At 35.8% G+C, this 16,236-nt stretch overlaps 1 protein-coding gene across 1 annotated transcript in view; it reads left to right on the top strand.

The window, feature by feature from the left end:
* The window catches only part of CSN8 (COP9 signalosome subunit 8), a 184,229-nt gene that overhangs the window by 36,296 nt on the left and 131,697 nt on the right, over nucleotides 1-16,236 (top strand). Inside the window, exon 2 of the mRNA XM_090371832.1 lies at nucleotides 5,682-5,752. Within this exon, the coding sequence (XP_090227958.1) occupies nucleotides 5,682-5,752 (71 nt within the window). The remainder of the gene's footprint in view (nucleotides 1-5,681; nucleotides 5,753-16,236) is intronic.

Raw genomic sequence — 16,236 nt, 5'->3', positions numbered from 1 at the left:
GAAATGTTGTATACTAGATCATTAATTTGTGTTGCGAACGCGGAAAGAACCGAGCGATTGTTCAGTATAGTGTGTAACTTCCGTATAGGCCTAGCTATAATTTTAAATTCGGTATCTTTAAAGAATCTGTTAAGCTGTTTGTGCCACTGTTCAACATATGGGACAGAAATAAAGTATTTTTTGATATTACTATTGTTGATTGGTGTAGTATTTTTTATCCTATCCTTAGCTTGTACCCTAATTCGATTTATTGTGTTAATGGGATAACCCCTGTTCAAGAATCTGCTAGTTAATATTTATATTTCTGAGTCCAAAGCAGAATCCGTCGTTGAATATTTATAGGCATTTAGAAATTGATTAAAGATAATCGATCTTTTGTAGGTGAACGGGTGGTAGCTATTATAATGTAGAAGCATACCGGTGTTTGTGGGTTTTCGATAGATGCTAAATTGTATTTTGTTCGAGTTCCGGGTAAGCGTGAAATTTAGAAAGTTTAATGACTTAGTATCCGTATCTTCCCTTTCCAATGTAAATTTGAGTCCAGAATGAATATTATTAAACAAATGTAAAATGTCTTGGACAGTACTACTATCAGTAATAAATAGAACATCGTCTAAATACCTCCCATAGTATGTGATACGGGGATGAAAAGGTGTCAAATGTATCTGCTCAATCGTTGAGAGATAGATCTCTGACATTAAGCCACTCAGGCTCAAACCCATTGGTAATCCAAAAATTTGTTTGTACACCTTGTCTTGAAAGGTGATGTAGTTAGCCTCAACTAATAGTTTAATTAAGTGAAAAATTTCCTTAATGGGCAGCTTCGTATAATTAATCGGTGTCGAGTTTTTATTTAACATATCCCAAATAATATCTAATGTGTATTCAACGTTTACATTCGTATATAATGAGGTAACATCTAATGAGAATAAATTGTCATTGTCGCCGAGTCTACAGTCTTTAAGATTATTAAATAATCTATCGTAATTCTTAATCCCAAATTGTATAACCTGTTTAAAAGGTTTTATAATATTATATACATGTGTGGCTAAAGCTGAAAATGCCGAGTTCCTGTAGGAAACAATAGGTCGAATCGGAAATCCAGGCTTGTGTAATTTTACCTGACCAAAAAGTGCAGGAATATTGTATGTTCTGGACTTCAATTCCTTCAACTGAACCATAGTAATGTAGTCGTTTTTACGATATGTGGTTAACGTTTTATTGTATTGATTTACCAAATTGGTAAACAGTGCCGGGTCCACTTCACGATAAGTGGAGGTATCGGACACAACTGAATCTAACTTATTAATATAATCATGTTTATCTAGTATTACCACTGTATCTCCTTTATCTGCCCTCTGTATAATAATGTCCTTATTTTCTCGAAGTTCTCGTAAAGCTGAACTGTCATGTGTATTCAATTTAGGAAGTCGCGTTTCTTTTATGTTATTCACTACTTGGTTAACTTGTTGAATAAATACATCTTTTTGTGGAACACTACGAAGTCCAAATTCAATATCAATTACGCATTGTTTTTTTGGCAGCTTTCGAGGTGGTAAATTATAATTTAATCCTTTGGATAAAAGTGAAATCTGGTCCTGCGATAGTGTACACGAGGAAAGATTTGTAACCTGTTGATATGTCGGTTCGTTGGATACTGGGTGAGGGGGTGTTCGTGAACTAGCCGACATATTCTGTGTTAGTGCGTTATGTGTCTGTGGGGGGGGATGTCACCCAACTCGTGTGAACTTGGTCGCAAGCTCGCGATAATGTGTTAGAATTCGCATGAACGTGTCTTGAACTATTCGATAATGCTTGAAACTTATTAACGTGTCTGTTTTTTATTTCGGAGGCTTGTGCTTCCCGTCGCAAATCTATGGAGGTCTTCAATACAGACCAGTCGTTCGGATGTAAATAATTTTTTAATTTATCGCGAAGCTTCCTAACCTGGGAAAGGTATTTTTGTTTATCCGAATATCGAGATTTTAAGGCAAGCTTAACAATATTACGTGATGTCGCCAGTGATAGTTGTTTTATGCCTGAAATTTTTTGATTTAAATTCACCCTGGCAAACTTCGGAACGATGTTGTTTTGAAGGCAATATTTTAGGAAAGAAATATGGTAACTTTGGGCCGAGTACCTTAGTGTAGATTTAATGTAATTTTGTACCAAGCCATTCAAAAAATCTCCCATAATTGTGTGTATCGATTGTATACTACTGGAGAGACAGGAAGTGAATGAAATAGTCAATAAGAGTTTGAAAATTAATTAGATAGTATGAATCAGAGCTGTAATACTCAATATGTTCTACGTTGATAATAATATTAGTAAATTTAGTAAAATCCAGAAGTTCAAAAAATTCAAAAGTACAAAATTTCATTTATTTGCCACCTAACTTTTATTTTTTTTTTTATTTTTAAAAAATTTATTTATTTTTTTTTTGGGTGGCCCCCAAATATAATTTGCCTAGGGGCCCCAACTATCCTTAATCCGCCACTGGTCCTGGTGAAGACACTACAAATTCAGAGAGAAAAAGAAAAACAATATCGATAAACAGAGGCTGACTGGATCAAAAATTCTTACCCAGGAAAATTTGTAGTGGCCTCATACTAGCATTTATGGCAAAATCACACCGGGGTTCCCCCCGGTAAGACTTATGGGCCAGTTTGCCTCTTTCGATTGAGAAAAAATATGAAATTTTGAAATGCTTTGAGCAAAATGAAAGACCATGTGATATTGCACGTGCTACAGGCCTATATGAGGCAATATCTAGGAAATAAACTCATACACCAACCATTGAACAAAATTTACTGTGACTAAAATTTTTACAAATAGTATAAAAATATAATATAAAACAAATTATTTACAATAAACTAATGACTGTACATTACGGAATACTAAAAACTATAATAAAAGATCGTTTCCAATAAAATAAGCTAAAATATAAAATTGAAAGCGCTAAAAACCTGGAGCTTTCGAGAGCGTCAGCTCTCTTCTTCAACAGTAATATAACTTTCTGCAACATCTCCTTAAATAGCAGGTTCACGGTACTTCCACACGTGGTATTTCTCCACGTGGTTCAATCGGCACATGGTCAGAACCGGAAGCGGAAATGTCTCGAGTACGTGGCAAAGAAAATCGTTCATCCGAATTTAATACAATTATTTCAAAAATAGGATGAATACGCATGCCTCTATCTCTGTTCATGGTATTCTTACTGGATGAAGCAATCCGTAAACCCTCGAGCCATTTACGCTCCCAGTATCCGTGTGCATGATCCAAAATAATAGCGTCCTCTGGGGAGATTTGATGCTGCTTCTCCCAAAAATGCTCGGCCACGGCAGGCTTACTGTAATCAGCGGTTCTTATGGCATTTAAATGTTCCCCCAGGCGATCCCTAAGCCGTCGTTTTGTTTCCCCCACATAACACTCCCCACAATCCGGGCATTCTATTCTATAAATAACTCTACTGAGATCTTTTGGTATACGGTCTTTGACCTGAGACACAGCTGTGCACAGCCTCCGCCCAGGAAGCTGTACACAGAGTGTCTTATAACCCCGTAAAATTCTTGACAGATGCTCAGTAAGGCCCGAATAGTAGGGGATGTATGCGGTGGCTACCGGGACAAACGACCCGCTATGCTCGGACACCCCTCTACTATATCTATCCAGGATCCTCTGGGGGTATCCACACTTTTTGGGAGAAGCAGCATCAAATCTCCCCGGAGGACGCTATTATTTTGGATCATGCACACGGATACTGGGAGCGTAAATGGCTCAAGGGTTTACGGATTGGTTCATCTAGTAAGAATACCATGAATAGAGATAGAGGCATGCATATTCATCCTATTTTTGAAACAATTGTATTAAATTCGGATGAACGATTTTGTTTGCCACGTACCCGAGACATTTCCGCTTCCGGTTCTGACCATGTGCCGATTGAACCACGTGTGGAAGTACCGTGAACCTGCTATTTAAGGAGATGTTGCAGAAAGTTATATTACTGTTGAAGAAGAGAGCTGATGCTCTCGAAAGCTCCAGGTTTTTAGTGCTTTTAATTTTATAGTTTAGCTTATTTTATTGGAAACAATCTTTTATTATAGTTTTTAGTATTCCGTAATGTACAGTCATTAGTTTATTGTATATAATTTGTTTTATATTATATTTTTATGCTATTTGTAAAAATTTTAGTCACAGTAAATTTTGTTCAATGGTCGGTGTATGAGTTTATTTCCTAGATATGAGTTTTCCCGACCTCAGAGGCCTCTTTCAGGCTATATGAGGCAATGCCGAGAATTACAAAGAATGCAGAGAAAATAAAAACTTTCATAGCAGGAACAACTCAAAGTGTAATTAGAATCCATTAGATTAAGACACAAAGATTTGGAAGAGATGGAACGGCTGTCATCTGTTAGGATAGAAAATCAAACAAAAAACAAGTTTGCTTACAATAGAAGCAAAAGCGTAGCAATATTTTATTACGTAATAGTCGTAATAAAATACCTAAGTATTTTATTACGATTATTTATTGTGTTTGGTAATGTTTTCATTACAGATGTGTGTTCAGTCTTGGGTGGTCAGCACCTAACCCCATTTTTCCTACAGGGCCTGTTTATATTGCATGATTTTGCATTGCACGAGGGCTTCTAAGAACACAACTATCGTGCTATACGAGAACTGACTGTACTGTGAATTATGAGTAATTAATTTTTTTATTTGACATTTAACAGATGCCAGGCGAGTTAAAAAGCATATCTTTCTTTCATCTCATTCTAAGATGAAATGCTGCATGGGATCTCATCTTAGAGATCCTTGCTCCAGCAAGAACCGTCTGATCTTATATTTGGTTTTGTTTCTCCAGCTAAATGTGAACAGCTAACAAAAATACATTCATGTTGCACCTGCCAGATGTCACACGCGATCATCTCTGTTTCAATATGGGGATTCCACATCCTCAAATTACAGTAAAAACATTCTTTATTGTTATTATTGGTTTTTCTTGTTTAGAGAGTATGGTGTTTTGCAAGATGGTATATGTGGAAATTAGTTCTGTTTAGGGGCATGAGTGATGGAGAGTTAACATAAGTTCTATTAGTGTTTGTCTTCCAAGTAGAATTTCAGATTGATGCTATGATATGTGTATGTGTTCTCCTTTTCAACTCTGGAAGAGTATTGTTAAAATCAGTTTTGAGTTTACTGACAGTTTCCTTCATTTGAATATTAAATAGATATTTTTTCTCTTTTTATGCTGGGACAACCACATATATTGGCAATTAACTATGAATAATAGACTTCAAAATATGATAGCATTTTGAAAATTGTCGGTTATTAATAGTTAATTATTGTTATTATTAATTTTTGAAATTATCAGCTATTGAGTATTATTAAAATCAATAATTTTGAATTTACTGACAGTTCCCTTTAATTGACTTTTAAATAGATAAGTTTCTCATTATACATTGGAATAGCCCAATGGGAGAACTTACAAGCAGAGAATACACAAATTGCTGTATTCATGCTAAAGGTAGATTCAAACATGCCATGTAACTGTGCTAGTAATCTGTCCACTCATGTACAGTTGTTATTAAGATAATGAATATACTATAATAGACATTAGCAGATTGATTTTTCTATTTTTGATTTAATATTACATATTATGATACTTAATATGATTGTTTTAGTCGCCAGGTGGCATTGCAACACCACAGACATATGGGCAGTTGTTGGCAATATACCTTCTTCAGAATGACCTGTAAGTAGTTATTTTTACCAGCATTTATATTATTACAGAATGTTAGTATAACATTTGTGTGGACCAAAAAATATATTTGTTATTATGAAAATATTTTTACAGTAAAAATTTTACAGTAAAAATATTTTATAGTAAAAAAAATTCAGTTTACTTTTCAGGCATGTTCGATTTTGTTTCTTAAATTAAATATATTTTTTTTTATTTTTCTTGTTTAATAGAAGTGAAAAGTAAATTTAGTTATAACTTTATAGAGCACATAATAAAACTATGTATTAAGTTTTCTAAACTTAGCTGTTCAGTTTAAATTACAACCATATAATATTTATTACTCTCCTCTCAAAATTTTTTTTAATACTCTTTTTTTTTTTTTTTTTTTTTCCTATATGTATATACACACACATACATACAGTGGATTCCGGTTATTTGGGCCACCGCTTAATCGGGGCAGATATTAAAAAACAGAACCCAATTGAGAAAATAGCCTGGGTTTAATTTGCTTAATTGGGACAACATGCCGTTTATTCCGGGGCAGGAGACTGCAGCACTGGAGATTACCCTACAGTTGTATCCAACCATACCATGTGGTTTGGTCGGATTTCTGGAGGTCACAACCATAAAACAATTAGCAGTCACCTGTTTATTGGGCTTTTCTGTTAGTGAAATCTATCCTAAATGGATAGTAAACTCGATCTTATTGAATTTGCGATAATACTGACAGCTGGAATTCTGTGGGTTATTACGGTGAAATATGTTTACACTTCCATGGAATCTTCAGTCATATAAAAAAATTAATTTTCAGAATCTTCTCTTCATTCCTATTTTTAAAGCTTCGTAACTTGTTAATCCATTCTCACTTACGTGTATCGTGTTACTTGCAATTTGTGTGTGCCGTGTTCTTTGTTATAGATTGCTTATCTTTTTACTGTTTTAAATTTTAACCCCCCCTCCACTTACATGTCAGTGAACAGAAATGTCAACTAGTACGTATTATGTACATATTACAGTACATATTAATTATTCCGATTATCACGTATATTCTTCCGATTTTCATGTATCATTTAATTTTTTAATTGGTAAGGTAATAAAGGAGAAATTTAGGCTTAATATATCTTTAATTTTATAGCCTGTGGATAATATTCCTCCTATTTTCGCTAATTAGAATAGCTGTTTAATAGAATTAAAATTCAATTCACAAACGTGATCACAATGACCGGTGCTTACTACACATCGTATAGTGAATGGTACTTTACTATGGTGAGTCCATCGTAATGTGATTTGATTATACAGTGAACCAGTTGTAAAGCAGGGGGGGGGTCTGTTGTATTTTCAGCTTTTTTTACGTGAAACTCTGGATAATTGAGGCAGCCGCTTAATCCGGCCAAAATGCACTAGTTCCGATGTGTTCCAAATAACCAGAATAGACTGTATTTGTATCTCCTCACAAGCATTACTACGTTAACAATCTTACATAATAATACACATGAAGCATGCTTGGACTGTCAAAAGTTAACTGTACTGCATTAAAGCTATATTTAGTCTGGATTTCTTTAATACAAGTTATATGGAAAAAAAGAAGTAATAATGGCCAGATTTCTATCTGTCCAATTTTAATGAAATTTTAAATGGTCAACAAATGTTTTTAAAAGGCTCAAATATAAAATTTCATAAAAATCCATCTAGACTCATATGTATATGTGTGAACAATAACAAAAGTTACTTATTTATGCAATATTATATATTTTTAAAAAATTTAGTCGCTAATTCAGAATACACAAAAATTCAGAAGTTTAAAAATTATATTTTATTCCTGTTGTTTTTCAATAAACAAAACTTTTTTTTGTAATTCTACCTGTAAAAAAGGAAAAACGTAAACATGAAACTAGTCTCTTCCACTTTCAAATTATAATAAGTACAACCATCAGATGATATACATAAAAAAAAAAAAGCTGTACTTTGTAATTTCCACTATTATTTATAATGCGCTTACTGCCGCAAAAAATTTGTAAGCTCCGGCTTTTGTAAATTTATCTATAGTGAGAATTCTTACTTTTATTTTTAATAAGGTAACACAAGTTATCTTTTGGACCGCTGACTGCGTCAGAAAGTTTAGGATCATCATCTATAATCTTTTGCTAGAGAAGGAATGAGACAATGAACAAAACTTCTGATAAACTTAATAAGTTTAATTAAATACCAAACAGGTTTACACAAGTATACATCTACAACTCTTCCTATTTCGGAAGTTTCTCTAAAGTGATTACAACAATTTAGAATATTCACTTTACTAATTCAATTTACAATCTCACTAATGGGCCGACCGGGCTAGCCGAGTGGGTAAAGTACCTGACCGGCAACCCAAAGGTCGCGGGTTCGATTCCCGCCTCGGGCTTGGATCAAAGTACTGCAAAACCCTTGGGAGGTGCAATATGGCCACAGAAGCCGATGCGCCAACAACTACCAAATCAAAATCAAAAAATCTCACTAATGGTTTCTTGCTATCTCAAACTTATTAGTGCTTATTAGTCCAACAATTCCTTACGCTAATAAACAAGTAGTAATTTAGGACTCCAGAATGCCCTTCCTGTTCAAATAGTAGGATTAGAAATAATATCAAACAGTACTTACAGTGAACTATATTATTCAATGTTTTAGGATCAGTGCTTTCACCTTCCCACACCTTCTGTGACGACTTCTTCATCTACTATCCGGCTTCTAAATTCTGTTCTTCCTCTAGCTTCTAAAACGAGACCTCTTGACTGCCCCGAACCCAAGTATCTGAATAACCCTTCTCCTTGGCTGGGAATTTCTCCTTTGTAGAAATTCAGCAAACAGCTTGCCGCTTTCCGACTAACTAACTCCAATAACTTCACGGACACTTTGTAAGACCTGACTACTTCTTAAGAACTCTTCCTCACTAATTATCGCTGCTATCATCAATGATAAAAGGAATGGCAGGGTTGAAGTAAGTAACTGCATTAACTCTGTTACTACCTCTCACTAACCCTCACGTCTTCTTATCTGTTACCTCACCACTACTCCGCCAACAACACTCTTAACTCCAACACAACACTCCACCAACACTACTTCCGACACTAACACTAATCCTACTCTCCTCACCTCTCCATCTCAACACTCTTTTAATGCTCTCTTCCTTCTGAAATCTATCCTTATTTATGCCGTAGATTTCCCGGCATGCCTAGAGCCCTTAACCGACCTCCCCCCTTTTAATAGAAACGTCCATTGAAATTTGCATGATGTAGTAGCGTTCGCCCCCCTAATGGTGTGTTTTTTTTTTTTTTTTAATATAGTAAGCCTTTGGCTTACAACATCTTTACACAGAACCAAAAAATATAATTTCAATGATGGCACTTCATCTATTAGCATGTTTTACTAATAATTATATAACTATATATAAACAAACCTTGTTACTTCCAAAATAACTTAAATAAAGTAGGTAGGTAGGTAGCACAATTTTAGTCACCAGGTTGGATGTGGGGAGGAGTAAAATGGCATACTGAATACATACTAAAAAAAGAAAAAAAGGAATTTTAATACAGGCACTTTATTTAAATTTCTTTATCACTTCCCTGTAATCTCTTTCCAAGCTCCCATTTTAAAAAAAAATGAGTTTCTGGAACCGACATTACACAGAAAACTCTCCTCCTCCTTATGTCTGGTGGTGAGGTGACAATACTCATGTTTACCTTGCTTGTTAATGCTAAATTCATAGAGTGCCAATTTCCTAAAGCAGCTGATAATATGGTATTCGAGGATTGATAATTAAACACTTAGTGAAAATTAAAAGCTTATAAATTTCTTCTTGTGGTGATTAACTTTTATCTGCAAAATTAATTATTACCATTGAGTTAAAGTAACACAAATCAGAAGAGAAGTGCTAGGTAATTTGTGTTGTTACCCAATCACTATACTAATTGTGAACACCTGACTTACAAACCCTGTGCATGTAAACAAAGCAAAGTACAGTGAACAATATGTTTTTGTGAATGGAGAGGAGAGTCTTTGATTGTTTATTTTTACCCTGATTAAATACAATTGAATAAACATTGTTGATAATTTAGCAGTTGTACAAAGAATACATTGTACTGTACCCCTTTTCAATAATTTTGCCAATTCTTGACAAGATATAGACAGTAGTGCCCTCACTATTGCTAGACTGACCTGTAAAATACCAATCACCAGTGACAACTGGGTGAGATTTGTCGAGCAGTATGGTAAATAATAGAAATGAGTTAGTTTAAAGGTTATAATTTATTTTTCAGCAGCTGATATTTGCAACCCCTCATTCATTTATTGGCTCATTTTATGTCAGTCAAATAGTGTGTTTACTTGCATATTTTTTATCCATTATGAAATTTTCTCATCATGGTTTTTCTAGATTTTCATGCATCTACAGATCTTTTATGTTGAATGCTTCAATGTCCCTACTGAATTATTCATTTAGCACATTTATGTACCTTTCTGTAATGAGAATGGTCATTAGGGGGTGCAACATATAGACATAAGTTATAGGGATATGTGAATTTTTATTGTTATTTTTTTGGGGCAGAGCTGGGTCAAGTGTATTTAGTACTAGAATATATAAAATAATGTGAGGAAGCTAGGCTTTAGAAAAATATAATTGTAGTCCACACCTCCTCATTTGCTTATTTTGATCCAAGCACTGGATGGGTGAAATGGGAAGGGGTTTTTTTTTTGTTTGTTTGTTTTTTTCTGGCCGATGCTCTATAAGCTTGCTTTATTGAATCATATGCCTCAACTAATGCTAATTTATGCACCCTTTCTTTAAATTTACACAAGATTCAGTTCGACAAGTTTAGTTATCAGGGTGTTTCAATACTTTTTGCTTTCCTTTCTCTTTGTTTCATTACTCTTTGATCTAAAGAAAAAATTCTTATGAACCAAACAAGTTCATATCCTGAGCAATGATACTCTTATTACCATAGTCATATAATGTCCTTTATAAGTGCAGAGCAGGCATCCAGTTGTCCACAGTACATTTTTGGTTGAGAATCTTTTATTTTATTTATTTTTTTACATGAAAACCCCAAACACAAGAGGGATTAGAACCCATAGTACTTAGTACCATGTATGGGTTGAAGGTTGAGAAGATGAAAGAAGATTTTTGTTGACATTAGACTTGAACTTCTGTAGATTGTAATTTTCAGGAAATACACATGAAGGAAGGTTGTTCCAGAGAAGTTGAATAAATGAGGCAGAAGAAAGATTCATTCTGTGTTTGAAGTTGGACAGTAAAAGGATGTTGACTGGTTGCAACATGTGTTCGGACTGCTTTGGAAGAGAGAGTGGGAATTTTTTAAGCCAATTTAGAAGAATAGTGCCCATGGAAGTATCTATAGAAGAGGCATGCAGCAAGAAAAGAATGTCTGTGAGACAGAGCTTGGAGAGACTCTGTTAGAGATGAGTCATTAATTAACCTAACCATTAACATAGGCTTCTAGATTCCATTTTGAATGGAATATAGAAGTCTGAGAGATGTTTTATGGGCAATGTCCCAGATCCGGGAACAATATTCCATGGTAGGGCAGATTTGCAATTTGTATAGAGTGAACAGCTGTTTGGAAGAAAAGGAACGCCGAGAGCAAAAGGGATACCTCAGGTTTTTAGATGTAACGAAAGCAGTATTTGTAATGTGCTTATGTCAGGAGAGATTAGAAGTCAGGGTAATCCCCAAAAGAGATATATCATCTTGCCTAGAAATTGGAGTGTCAACGAAGATAAGCGTAGGAGCAGAAGAATCCATTTTGTGAGATATAAGACATAACTGAGTTTTAGAAGGATTGAAAGCAATTAAGTTATCTTTGCCCCACTAGAGAATTGCCTGGAGATCGGCATTTAAGGAATTGGTAGTGGATATTTGAGAAGTTGAAGCTGTTTGTGCAGGGCAATGTTTCTCACACTGAAAGGTGGAATGCAATGTGCTATCATCAGCAAAACTATGGAGAGGATTTCTGGTTAATGGAAGAAGGTTATTAATATACAAGGGGAAAAGGGTTAGAGAAAGAACTGAACTGAACTTCCTTGGGGAACAACAGCATTAGCAGAGAAGTTAGAAGACAAGAGCCATCTATCACCACCCGCAGTGAGCAGTAAGAGAGAAAACTGGATACTCAATTACAAAAAAGGGTTGGCAAATCATAACATGGAAGCTTATTTAGAACATCTTTATGCTAAATGTGATCAAAAGCATTTGAAATGTCAAGAGCAAATGCTCAAGTTTCACCAAACTTTTCCATTGAATTTGTTCATAGATGGGTAACGTAAGCCAGAATATCACCTGTGGATCGGCACTGACGGAATCCATGCTGGCGGTCATTGATGAGATGGAAGTTTTCTAGATAGTTTGACTTGGCAGTGAATTGATTTCTCAATTACCTTAGAAAGAGTAGAAGTAAGTGCAATGGGACAATAGTTGGATGGGAGGATTTGTCACCCTTTTTAGAAACTGTCTGGATATGAGTCAATTTCCAAGCAGAATTAAAAACACCTGTGGAATAAGAGTGTGTAAAAAGGCAACACAGAATAGGAGTAAGTTCAGGAGCACAGGTTTTAAGAACAAGTGTTGAAATACCTCCAGGACATGAAGCTTTCTAGGCATCAAGATTGTTCAGAATTAAATGATGCTAGCATCATTTAATTCTGAATGAGGTGCTAGCAGATGCTATTATTGCAAACTGGTGGTCCAATACTTACAGGTGGTACATAAACAGAATCCTTCTGACCTTCTGATGTAAGACCACTGGAGGCATTGGAGTGTACTGGTAATGGTGGGAGGTGGTTTAACAAGATCATCAGTATATGAGTTGGAAAAAAATAATGTGCTAGCAGGTTAGCTTAGCAAATTTGGCTGAGGTGGCAATAGAACCATCTGGATTTGACAGAGATGGGCAAAAGTTGCGGCCAATAGGCTTTTTGGCAAGAGATCAGAATGCTCGGCTACCATTTGGACAAGAAGCAAGTTTTATACTCTTAGCTTGTTCGAAATCTAGTTTAGACTGATTAATAACTGCTTTATAGTCATTGCAAGCTTTGGTGTAGGCAGAAAATGAACCTGGTGATTTAGAAACAAGCCAATTACAATATGCAACATTTATCTCTTGAATAGCCTTAGTGTATTTTTTGGAAAACCAAGGTTTAGATGAAGGATGAAATTGAGATGCAGCATGGAATAAAGGATTCCATCATTACAAGAATAATTTCACTAGCACAGTCTGAGCATATGTTTACATCAGATTTGAAACAGTAATCCGGCCAAAGAAAAGAAGAAAAATCTCGCAGATTATACCATTTTACATTCTTGTAATGCCAGCCAACATGAGGTTAAGAATGGCCATGAGAGAAAGGCTCCATTGGGGAAGAGATCATTAACAAGTTGTGATCTGAGGTTCCTAGAGGACCACTCATCTGAACCATGTACTTAGAAGGATTGTTTGTAAGAAAAAGATCAAGCATATTGGCTGCCTGGTTAGGATTGTCTGGTATTTTGGTAGTCAAATGTGTAAAGTAATTAAAAATTGTGAAAGCCTCATCTCAACCAGCTGGGTCCTTGTGACTAGAAAATGGAAGCCAGCTGTAGTTGTGAAGATTAAAATCACCAATGAAAATTGCCTCACTTTTAGGAAAGTTTTACTGAAGTCAAGTTTAAAAGAGAAAGGAAGTCAAAGAGTTCCAAGTGATTAGTGGAGTTGGGAGAACAATAGAGGCAACAGTTGAATTTGACAGAATGTGGTAGAGAGATGTTAAGCCAGAGAAAGTGGAGATTCCAAAGTACTAAGTTTCTGACAGGGAATATCAGAATGGAATCATACAGTGAATAATTCACTGTATGAAGCAAAAGGAATCATACAGTGAATAATTCGGACAACTGAGATGAGCAGTGGGTGAATGAACTGATAACTGAGATTCTGTCAGGAAACGTACATGGGATTTGGAAGACTAAGTGGAAATGGACATCATTGAGATTAGAACTGAGATCATGTATATTTGTGAAATGAACAAGGAAGTGTTTGGTAGGTTTAGATCTTTTTTGCAGATAAGTTTGCTCTATTAATTTGACATTTCATGGTGTATTCAGTAGTAAGAAAAGGTGGAGGGGAACACGTTGTATGAAGTAATGAAATTTTTTAATATGGTATGCACATGATAAGAATATAACCAGCTCCTTGAAATAACGTGGCCTTGACAACCCCCCCATGCACACTACTCGGACTTCCTCCAGTCACTATCTGGTAGAGTGACTAGAGGAAAATGGCAGTGAGATGTACCCTCAAAATGTAATGAAGATTGGATCATAACCTCAAAAGACATCAATCATACTGCTTGATGGAAGAGATGGAGGAGGATTTGCCAGAACTTGCTCTGGAGGCTAAACATGGATTCCACCACTTAAAAGAAAGTGGTGGCATTGTACTGGTTGATGAGAGACATCTACCATGTAGTATTGCCCGATAATACAGAGGGGTGGCATTCCTCTGTGTGATGTGGGTGCCACATCTCCACCCATGCTTACATTATCTTGCACCTGGGTGGTCACCTACAGTGTGCTAGGTGCCATATGTTGGTACTTGCACATGGGGGAGTTATACCCAGGGTTACTAACAGTCCCACCTTCGTGAAGGTGCAAGCAGATTATTTAGCTGTCATGAGCCGATTGGAGTTTGCCGAAATTTAGGTCCACTTGACTTGAGTGTCACTCGAATATCAGTTCCATCAGTGATTTAGATTCTCAGGTAGCAAGCACAGCCTGGCAAATCTGAGAGAATGTCTGCGACAGCCTCAAGGACCAGTGATCTAAGCTACAGCTTTTGTTTCTTAACCTTTTTACAGAGTGAGTTTCTCAAAAGTGTATGGTCTTCATGAGTGAATTCCTTGCTGGTAATTAGGTCTGTATTGCAAGTTTCTAAATGAAATTTTGTAAAATTGAAAGCTTCACACATAAATGCCTTTAAATATTGATTTGTTTTGACTTGATTGCTGAACATTAGTTTGAAATTGTCAAAAATCAGTAGGAATGTTTTTTTTAAATTGTTAAAAGATGAAAGTTGTTGTTTTTTTTTTTTTATTTTAATACTTGCTTCTGCCCACTTTTATCTATTCATTTGATTCTTTTTTATTAACTTTTGGTTCTGAATTCTAGAGAATTTTGGCTTTCGTAGGAGCCATATCTACAAGTTGTTCACAAGGGTCATTACTAACAGATTAGAAAGAATACTTGATGAGAATCAACCGAAAGAGCAAGCTGGCTTTAGGACAGGATTCTCAACTATGGATCACCTTCACGTAATATCACAGCTAATGGAGAAAGCAAATGAATATAAAACACCATTATGCCTGGCATTTGTGGATTATGAAAAGGCATTTGACTCCATACAGCATAAGACAAAGTTTCGGGCACTGGAAAGACAATGCATAGATACTCCATATATTATGATTTTGAAGAAAATATATGAGAGTGCTACATCCTTTATTAGACTAGACAAAGACAGTAGCAAATTTAAAATTGAGAAAGGAGTTCGACAAGGAGACACAATATCTCCGAAGCTGTTTACTGCTGCCCTTGAGGAAGCTTTCAGAAGATTAGACTGGTCGCAGAAAGGAGTCAATGTGAACGGAGAGTACCTAAACCATTTACGATTTGCAGATGACATTGTGGTCATAAGCCACGATCCCAAAGAATTAGAGGAAAATCTTAATCAGTTATGCACAGTTAGTAAGGATTTTGGACTAAAGATGAATATGGCTAAAACAAAAGTAATGATGAACAAGTATGCCACGGAAAGGGAAATAATGATTGAAGGAGCAGTAATTGAAAAGGTGGAGTCATATACTTATCTGGGACAAGTTATTAGCTGTAATAATGATAAATGGCTGGAAGTCAAGAGAAGAATAAATTTTGGATGGATAGCATTCAGGAAATTAGCATTAGCATTAGTAGAGGCATTTGATGCAAGAAAGCAAGCTTATGCAGCATCAGCCAAAAAAAAAAAAAAAAAACCACTTCCACTTCACCCCTCTGTTCGTTCAAAATACCTGTCCAGCTGAGCCTTAAACTTATTTAGGCTATCAACCTCCACCACAAGGGATGGAAGTCTGTTCCACCAACCAACCACCCGCTGGCTAAAGGCAAATTTCCGCACGTCTATCCTACATCTGTCTTTCCTCAATTTGAATTTATGCCCTCTCAGGTGATTTTTCTGAGCTAGAGGAAGAATCCCATCAGCATTGAGCATGCTTAAACCATTCAAGGCTTTATACACCTCTATCAGATCACCTCGCTGGTGCCTAGTCTCCAGACACTGTAATTTGCAAAACTTAAGCCTTTCTTCGTAAGAGCACCCCTTTGTTCCATTCACTAATCTTGTTGCTCTTCTCTGTACTCGTTCCAGCAGCTCTACATCCTTCTTGAAATGAGGCCTCCAGACCTGTATACAGTACTCTAGGTGTGG

The sequence above is a fragment of the Mastigoproctus giganteus genome, chromosome 4 (genome assembly GCF_048544385.1).
Source record: "Mastigoproctus giganteus isolate SK-2022 chromosome 4, ASM4854438v1, whole genome shotgun sequence".
Taxonomy (NCBI): domain Eukaryota; kingdom Metazoa; phylum Arthropoda; class Arachnida; order Uropygi; family Thelyphonidae; genus Mastigoproctus; species Mastigoproctus giganteus.
The sequence above is the reverse complement of the archived record's forward strand: the minus strand, read 5'-3'. Positions and strand labels throughout refer to the sequence as shown.